At 44.3% G+C, this 8,628-nt stretch overlaps 1 protein-coding gene across 1 annotated transcript; it reads left to right on the forward strand.

The window, feature by feature from the left end:
- The first annotated feature begins 305 nt into the window (after positions 1–305).
- si:ch211-247j9.1 (rho GTPase-activating protein 22) lies at positions 306–6,361 on the forward strand. The gene is made up of 9 exons (XM_041953069.1): positions 306–357; positions 1,419–1,532; positions 1,853–2,060; positions 2,152–2,284; positions 2,814–2,887; positions 3,093–3,214; positions 3,762–3,996; positions 4,541–5,521; positions 6,121–6,361. The coding sequence occupies exons 1-9, from the start codon at positions 306–308 to the stop codon at positions 6,359–6,361; spliced, it is 2,160 nt and encodes a 719-aa protein (XP_041809003.1).
- The last annotated feature ends 2,267 nt before the right edge of the window (positions 6,362–8,628 follow it).

Genomic DNA, 8,628 nt, shown 5'->3' on the forward strand with positions numbered 1-8,628 from the left:
TTCATCAGGAAATTGTGGCCAAATATCAACCAAGGACCTCTCATTAAATCTATCCACCACTTGAACCAGAGTATCCAGGAAGCTGCATGTATGGCTCCATATGCACCAAGAAAGTGCCTTTTTTGAGGCTTTTCCCCAGGAACAAATCTTTTTGACCACACATCTACCAGGATGTTAAAGACCACGAGCTTGACTGAGGCATGACAGTGATTTCTACGCACTGCTGCTGGTCTGGAAAAAAAAACTTCACATCGTCGTGTGTAATTTGCATTTAGCATCTACAACCAGAGCAGGAGTGCTGCAGCATGGGACTCAGCTGCTTCAAGTCCTGGAAACATGACAGAACAGGACACAAAGGTGAGACACACACACACAAAACCACACATGCAATCAACATATTATTTGTTAATCCCTCCAGAACTGTAGCTGTGTGTGTGTGTGTGTGTGTGTGTGTGTTGCCCTTAAGTGACATCTGTTAAATGCTGACTCAGGGTCTTTAGGCTTCTATCAGAGGTGACATTGTGTGTGTGTGTGTGTGTGTGTGTGTGTGTGTGTGTGTGTGTGTGTGTGTGTGTGAGTGTGTGTGTTTCATACACACATGTATGTGTCTGTGTGTGTTTCATGTGACTTTGAGGAGGACAGACAGTGGGGCATGATGGGACATGGGAGGAGAGGAAAGTGTATTAATGAGTCCATGCCATAGAGATGGGGTAGGGTGTGTGTGTGTGTGTGTGTGTGTTGCTGGTGGCTGATAGTTGGAGATAATACATATTTGACAGTACTGGGTGGTAAGGTTTTGGTCTTTGTTGATGTGAACTGTGGTCATGGTGTTGTTTCTTTAAGCCCCATGTGGACATTAAATAAAATTGCCTCACGTTAAATAAAGACAGCATTTGCTAAAGAGACTTCGGTCAACATTTACACTTACCAGACAAAGTCCTCTATCATTTTAACCATGACATTTCTCTAAGTTTAGGAGCCAACCAAGTCTGAGCAAGTAGTTTTTACTCTCTAACCAACCTTTAAAGGTCCTGTGTGTAGCATTTAGTGGCATCTAGCAGTGAAGATCAGATTCAACCAACTGATTACCTCTTACCTTACTCCTCCCATTCCAAGGAGATCCTAACCACAAAAAAACAAAAGGCGCTCTCTAGAGTCAGAGGCAGGCTCCGTGGAAGAGGACCCACTTCTGCTGTAGCTACACAGAGCTTCAATTTCTCCCCATAGATCCCCCTAAAGCCTACACACTGGACCTTTAACGGGGAAGTAAATCAGCTTTGCTCATCTGTTATAAAAGTGCAGTAAACTGGTGGCACACTTTGTGAAGCATAGGGTGCTATGTCAGCAGTGATCTTGACTTGGTTTGACAAACTTGGCACCTGATTTGTACAAGCCCCCTAAAAACAACATGTTTGTAGGTAACAGAGACGTGTTGGCCAGCCCAGGCTCGTATTTCTTCCTATCTAACAGCGCCGGTCAGGGTGACGAGTGGCTGAAGAGCCTCAACAAGGGAGTCTGGATCCCCTTCACAGGTACACACACATAAACACAAGCACCTAGAAAAAACATGCAAATATTGCTCTGTGTCTGCTGGATGTTTAAGTAGGCAACCGTTTGCTGAAAAGTCAGCCATAACAAAATTATTGATAATCTATAATTATATATATTAAATGAAAATTTTCCAAAGCCAGACGACTCAGATCATCTGATTTTCTGATCATGGACACAACCAATTGTTTTCTTTTTTTAGCAATGTAAAAGGTTTTTCAAAGACCGGTCATCTTCTTTGTGATTGGATGAGGTGGATCTCGGCTCCAGAGAGGGATCTCATTCTAACCTTCGTCCCTTGCAGGGGTCTTTGGTCAGCGTCTGGAGGAGACGGTGCTGTATGAGCGGCGTTATGGGGTGCGTTTGGTTCCTCTGGTGGTGGAGCAGTGTGTGACCTTCATCCGGGAGCGAGGCCTGCATGAAGTGGGTTTGTTTCGCCAGTCAGGACAGGCCAGTCTGGTCAAAGAACTGCAGGAGGCTTTTGATGCCGGGGAGAGACCGTCCTTCGACAGGTGCAGTCCCTCTCCCTCTTGCCTGTACTGGTTCCTGTTCACGTGTTCTTTAAAGGGTTGAAATCTAGCTCGCTGTGTGTTTCGCCTGCAGCAGCACAGACGTCCACACGGTGGCGTCACTGCTGAAGCTCTACCTCAGACAGCTGCCGGAGCCTCTGGTTCCATACAGTCGCTACCAGGAATTCCTCTTCTGTGGTCAGAAGCTGTCAAGTGACCGCACACTGGTAACTGCAGTTCTGTACACCACGCTGTCAAACAAGTCATTCATTAAAGGACCAGTGTGTAGGCTCTAGAACTCCTCACCTTGCTGCAGTGATGTCCAGGTCTAGTCCAGGACCCTGTGACATCACTCTTGGCAGAACACACTTCTGACTAAACCACTAAACTGACTAAGTTGCTCTTGTGAGGCACAGTTATATTTACTTTCAGTATTTCTTGCAGTTTATCAGTGAGGCCTAACCAAAAACATTTGTAAAGCCAATGTGAAACCTGTGTTAATAACGTCTTCGCATTTTGCCGGTTCATGTTTATCCTTGTGCTTCTCCACATTCATCAAAAGATTGGTCTTTGGCACCTGAAATGGTAAAAAACTCAAACTAAACTCACTTTAGTGTGTCGGCACCAATACAGTAAGAAGAAACATCCATTCTTCCTTCTCAACCTGTGTCTTTGCTTTTGTCCTTCTTTTCTTTCACCATTCTTTCACCTCCACCCTCACATCCTCTTGTTCTCCATGCCTACTTCTACTATCAGGGTTTGGGGGAGTTGAGAAATCTTCTTCGTGAGTTGCCGGTTGCAAACTTCAACCTACTCAAGTTTATCTGCCAGTAAGACTCCTCCTACCTTGTTGTTTGGACAGACAGTCTGTAGCCAGGTTTTCATTCACGTGTTTGTCTTGTATTATTAAATATGGAAAGGACAAAGTGGATTGAAATTGTTAAACTCAAACTCAAACTGCGTGTGTGTGTGTGTGTGTGTGTGTGTGTGTGTGTGTGTGTGTGTGTGTGTGTGTGTGTGTGTGTGTGTGTGCAGGTTTCTAAATGAGGTCCAGAGTTACTCCAGCAGTAACAAGATGAGCAGCCAGAACCTGGCGACTGTGTTTGGGCCAAATATCCTCCGAGCCAAGGCTGAAGACCCACAAAGCATCATGGGAGGTAAACAGACAAACTGGCAGCATATGAATGTTTCATTACTGTTTTTCTTTTCAAATTTATGGCCCATAAATGGTTCCATAAATCATTGTTATGGAAACTTATTCCATCAGAATAATTTGAAAGATCTCGTACTTACATAAAACACTTTGTGCACTTATGAGCTCCACAGGGTCGTGAGTCAGATTTGAATCACAAGCAGTGTATTTAGACATATTTTGACAAAAACATGAGTGTTTGGATTATACTGAGTATTTGATGGAAGCGGAAAGTGGATTATGCTGCAGGAGTGTTTTGCCAAGTATCTATGACACTTTCACAATGAAGCTGGATCAATCCATTTAAATCACTGTGAATCCAAGCTGAGCATAGCCTCTGCATACCGAGTGCTCCACCCAGGCTTTCCTCTGATCAAATCTGTATTGTCTAGCTCCACCAAAACCCATTGGCAGCATTAAAAAACACTGTTAATGTTTTTCTAGTTTATCACAAGAACCTGCGAGAACTAAAAGGGTTCTTTTAAGAATATCTTAATCTATCTGTGTCGTAGGTGCAGCATTGGTGCAGGTGCTCATGTTGGAGCTGATCAGAGAGCATGAGTCTCTATTCGCCAAAGTCCCTCCGTCCATCTCCGCCCGTACACCAGGAGGCTCACGTGCATCGCCAAGTGCTTTGAGGCAGCCTCACCTCCACCCGTCACCCTGCCTCCGCCAGCTGTCTCTGCCGCTCATCACAGAGCGCTCCAGAGAGCCAGGCCAGCCTGCTGCAGATGGACAGAAGACCAGGTACAACACACCTGCTCTAACAAAACTTCAACATACAAACGTCTCACAGTCTCACACTCTATCTGGCTCCTTCCAGGTGCCCCCAAAACAGGTAGGACCTGAACCACATGACCACCTTTCCACCATAAAGACCTGGAAAGAGGATAGACTACATTCACACACAAAAGGCAAAACTCAAGTGCACCATTCACACAAAGGGAAAATAGGCAGGTGCACCAGTCACACAGAGAAAGAGAGAAACAAGAGCACCATTCACACTGAGGGAGAAGAGACAGGGGTACCATTCACACAGAGGGGATGGAGAGAAGGGAACCAGTCATGCAGAGATCTGTCTAAGACACACCTAATAAATAACTTTATCTTCTATCTTCCTCACTTTTATCACTTTCATCCATCCTCAGTGCCCACTACTACCTTAGGTCAGTAAACCTTTAATCACACACTGTTGTGGTTTGGTCCTTGTGGTCCTTGCCAGTAAAATTTAGATATAAAAACCACTCAGAGGATCTTGAAAGTTTAACCTCCCTTTTGTTGCTTCCTGTAGCTGTATCCACTCTTCTGCTGCCAAATCAGACTTGTCCTCTGGCCAGAAGAGACTTCTCGGCCATCGCTACACCTCCTCCCACCCAGAGAACTGCTTTTACCCCCTGCCTTCCACCAGTCAGCCTGTTCAGCACCACTCTGGCGAAGCCAACATAAATTACCACCAGAACCACGCTGGCCAAGGACCATCTCCTGTTAGTATTCAAGCCTCTACAACCAGCCTCCAGCTACAAGACCCACTGCCAGACAGCTCCAAACCCAGGCCGAGGCTCATGGGCTGGGCAACGGCCTGGCCAGGCCCGGGAGCAGCAGGTGCTGATTTCTGGACTTCTGGTGCCACACAAGGAGAGAGTGCAGTGCCAGAAATAGCCAGTGGGGGCAGCAGTGAGGCTCAGGAGGACAGCACCCCTTCTGCCTATGACAACCTGGACAGAGTGTCTCAACAGCAGAGGATGGAGGATGTGACTGGTGGACATCTTGAATCCAATGATCCAGTAGGCCATATTGGAGGTAAAGAGATTGAAGAGGAGGCGGAGATAGAGGAGGCGGTACAGACAAGGGACTCCTCCTCTTCATGGTCTTCCTGTGAGGTTCTACCATTGGATGAGAGTGGTGATGCTGTGGGTGCAGTTAGTCTTGACATGTCACCAAAGAGATCTAAAAGGTTACCTTCAAGTCAAGTAGCAAAAGAGGGAAACAGCGAAAATGACGAACATGAAGACAACAACAATGACAACGATGATGATGATCAAGATGATGATGAGGATGATAACTTCCACCACCCTAACTCCCCTGCCTCAGGATCTGTACTCAGTGACAGCCCTCTGAGTACAGGCAGCTCTGAGGTGTTCCTCCCCTCTGGTCCTCCAGACCTCCAGGGGCCTGAGCCTCAGCCACAGCTCAGGGACGCTCACTCACTCCTGGCTGAGCTGCGGCAGCAGATGGCCCAGCAGAGGGCTGAGTACCAGACCAGGATACTGAGGTGAGATACCAACACAAGGAGGAAGATGGCATCCTTTCATCATCCAAGCACATTTTTCATCCACATCCAGTACTTTTGTGTGGAGAATTAAAATCATTGTGTTTGTAGATTTGTCCTTTGGTATTGAAGTTGTAGCTTCTTTGATAGAAATGAAAGGATTTGCCACCATACATGCTGCTCTGGTACACTTTGAAATCTCATTTAAATTCTAACTTCTACAAACTAATTTTGATTTCACTGAACATGTACATGTGCAAAAAATGCTCCTAAAAATCATAAAATTTTAACATATCCCACATGTCTTAACTGTAAAATTGTAGATTTTAACTGTAGATGGGAAAACTAACTGAAATATACAGTAGTCAGAGAAAGTGATGATTATTTACATGCAGGCCAGAATCAGACAGTAGCCTAGATCAATATAAACAACACAAAGAGAACGTAAATATATGCTAAACTTAGGAAACATGAATAAATACTCAAAGTAACCTTAATTTAAATTGATGTTTCACAAGTGTGAAATACTTTTTAGATAGTGTTTGTTGTATACGTATGCACTATATGCACTATAAACATGTGTGTATGTGTATATGCTGCAGGTTGGAGCGCTGTAATGACGTCCTCAGGCGTCAGGTTGCTGTACTTCGGGTCAGTCTGGAGCAGCAGAGGCGTAGCCAGAGTGTCGCCGAGGTCAAGATCCGCAACATGGAGCGAGCCAAAGCCGACGCCGACCTCCGAAACAGCACGCTGCAGAGAGAGATGGAGCTGTTCTTCCAGATGTATGGAGAGTTCAGGAGAAGAGGAGGGGACGAAGGAGAAAGAGGAGGAGCGACTCTCTGAAGATAGACGGAAAGAGAAGGGAGGAGGAATTCTTTGACGTGCATGGATGTCAGAGGAGGGTAGGGAGGGAAGCTGAAAAGATGATCCAACTCCTCTGAGCGGACCGCGAAGGCATCAAACCTTAGAGGAAAACAGTCAGTGAAAGAAATTACGACTTTTTGTCTGATCCAGAAGACAATCACAGAAATAAAACAGTTGTGTGTGAGTTAAGCTCAGGCTGAGTTGGTCAAGTTCACAGTTTCCAGAAGAAGAACGTTTGGATTTAAGGAGCAGCGTCACCTGTTTTCACCTGTGCAGTGAATGTCTGGACTTCCCCATCAGGGGCTCATTGGATTGCTTTCACTGAGCGACTGATGAACACTCTTTCTTTCTTTCCAGGAGTTTAGGTGTTAATGGACACAAACCTATGTGTCCTTTGAGAAAGCAAACTCCATTCTGAACTATTCCTGAACAGCCAAGATCTGGTCCTGGAAACTAAAAGCTTGTCCAGACTATAAGACTTTCAGAAGTGCTGTATTGTTCACACTTCAGACTTTTTTGTCATGCTGATATGGGGGCTTACAGCCCACACAGCTAATCTCAAATGAGGTTTACAAGATTATTCCAGTAGGAGAGAACTGTGACTGGAGTGCATGATGCCAGAATTCCAGCTCAGTCAGTCCACCTCGTTTCCACCTAAACCAGGGACCACCAGTGCTGGTCTTTGCCTTCTCTGAAGCCATTTTATGTTATTTTGGAGTATTTGCTGCCTCCCTCCTTCCTTAACCACAATTTTCTGACAATCTTACTGGGTATTAATCAGGATGTCTCAGATTTGTCTCCATACTCCAGTAACAAGCGCATCCTGGCTTCGCTACGATAAAATCAAATACGTTCAACGTTTTCTGACGTAGCATCTGGGACAGTTCACAACATGGTCAAAATAAATCTCAGAACGGCTCAATCTAGACAGAGTGTTTGGATGGGAAAAGGTGTAGATTCCCTTTTCGATAAGTTTTAGTCTCAGACCTCAAAAATATATATGGGATGGGAAAATCATTGCTAAAGTTATGCATACTGCATTGGGCTTCAGATGACTTGAATAGGATCCTCCAGATGTATCAGAGAGATGGAACACTATCAATCTTTTTACATATTTATTAACCCCAAAATACATTTTTGGCAAGTGATTTAACAGTTCCTAATTGTACTGTGTTCAGCTAATATAAGCTGGAGCACAGGGGAAAAACTTGAATCTGAATGTCCATGTTTCCTTGTTTTTACACAGCTCAGGACCAAAGTCATTGGGAATTCTGACTGTGCCCTGAATGCAGCATCACAACCTGTATCTTTGCTCTAAAAAAATGAAGGGACTTGTTGGAAATAATAAAAGAAAAATAAATCAAATGGTATTACTGGAGCAATCTGGTTTATTTTAAGATAATCTTTGAATCATTTGGATGTTTCACACAGTGGCTACCACTTTTTTTTTTTCCTGTTCACTCCGCATGAAGATGGTTTTCCAATAAAACACTCTGCTTTCTCCTTTACCTGAAACAAACGTCGCACAGGTAATCAAAGAATCGCTCCTGTGTATTTGTCAGCTCCAGTTTTGTTAAAGATAAATCCAATTCGTTCTTTATTCCTACTTGCTTGTTGTAGTGGATCAACACAAGGTGAGAACTGTTATTAGTGGATGGTGAACTGATGCCCTCTAGTGGCTGAAATAAATCACTACAGACCCGCAGGGAGTATTTCCATGGCAATAACACTGTGTCATTCAATCAGTTTTTCACACTAAACATAATAAATGAATGAAACCTGGATCTTATTTTTCTGATGAGAATATGTAACATTTATTCTCAAATTCCAAACTGTGATTGAAACAGAAACAGTACACAGACTGTATAAATCAAGGAGAACATCTCTTAACATCAACTGGAAAAAAATCTGATGAACAGAAACATACTATAGATCAGTCAGTCTGTACTATGGAGTCACACTACCATACAGAGGAGATTCAGATGTGTTACTTCAGTCAGGGAGAGATTTAAAGGGAAGAGCGTCACACTGTAAACACAGAGCACTTGTGGACACGTACTATGAAACATGAACAGTTACAGTTACAGCTGCTGACGGCAGAGTGTGTTTCCCTCTGCGTTCAGCTTCAGGATCGTTCACCAAGACGAAAAGAAATCTGACAACATCCGACCGACACCTCAGCAGAGTTACAGGCGACAAACTCTTCCACTGCTGTGTCACGTTACGCATGGACTCTATTACCAGCA

This window comes from Chelmon rostratus, chromosome 14 (genome assembly GCF_017976325.1).
Source record: "Chelmon rostratus isolate fCheRos1 chromosome 14, fCheRos1.pri, whole genome shotgun sequence".
Lineage (NCBI taxonomy): Eukaryota > Metazoa > Chordata > Actinopteri > Chaetodontiformes > Chaetodontidae > Chelmon > Chelmon rostratus.

Excerpts from the sequence above, each read along its gene's own strand:
- si:ch211-247j9.1 (XM_041953069.1), top strand. The coding sequence starts at position 306 with ATGGGACTCAGCTGCTTCAAGTCCTGGAAACATGACAGAACAGGACAC. Across the intron at positions 358-1,418 it reads TGACAGAACAGGACACAAAG|GTAACAGAGACGTGTTGGCC; the intron begins GTGAGACACACA and ends ACATGTTTGTAG. Across the intron at positions 1,533-1,852 it reads AGTCTGGATCCCCTTCACAG|GGGTCTTTGGTCAGCGTCTG; the intron begins GTACACACACAT and ends CGTCCCTTGCAG.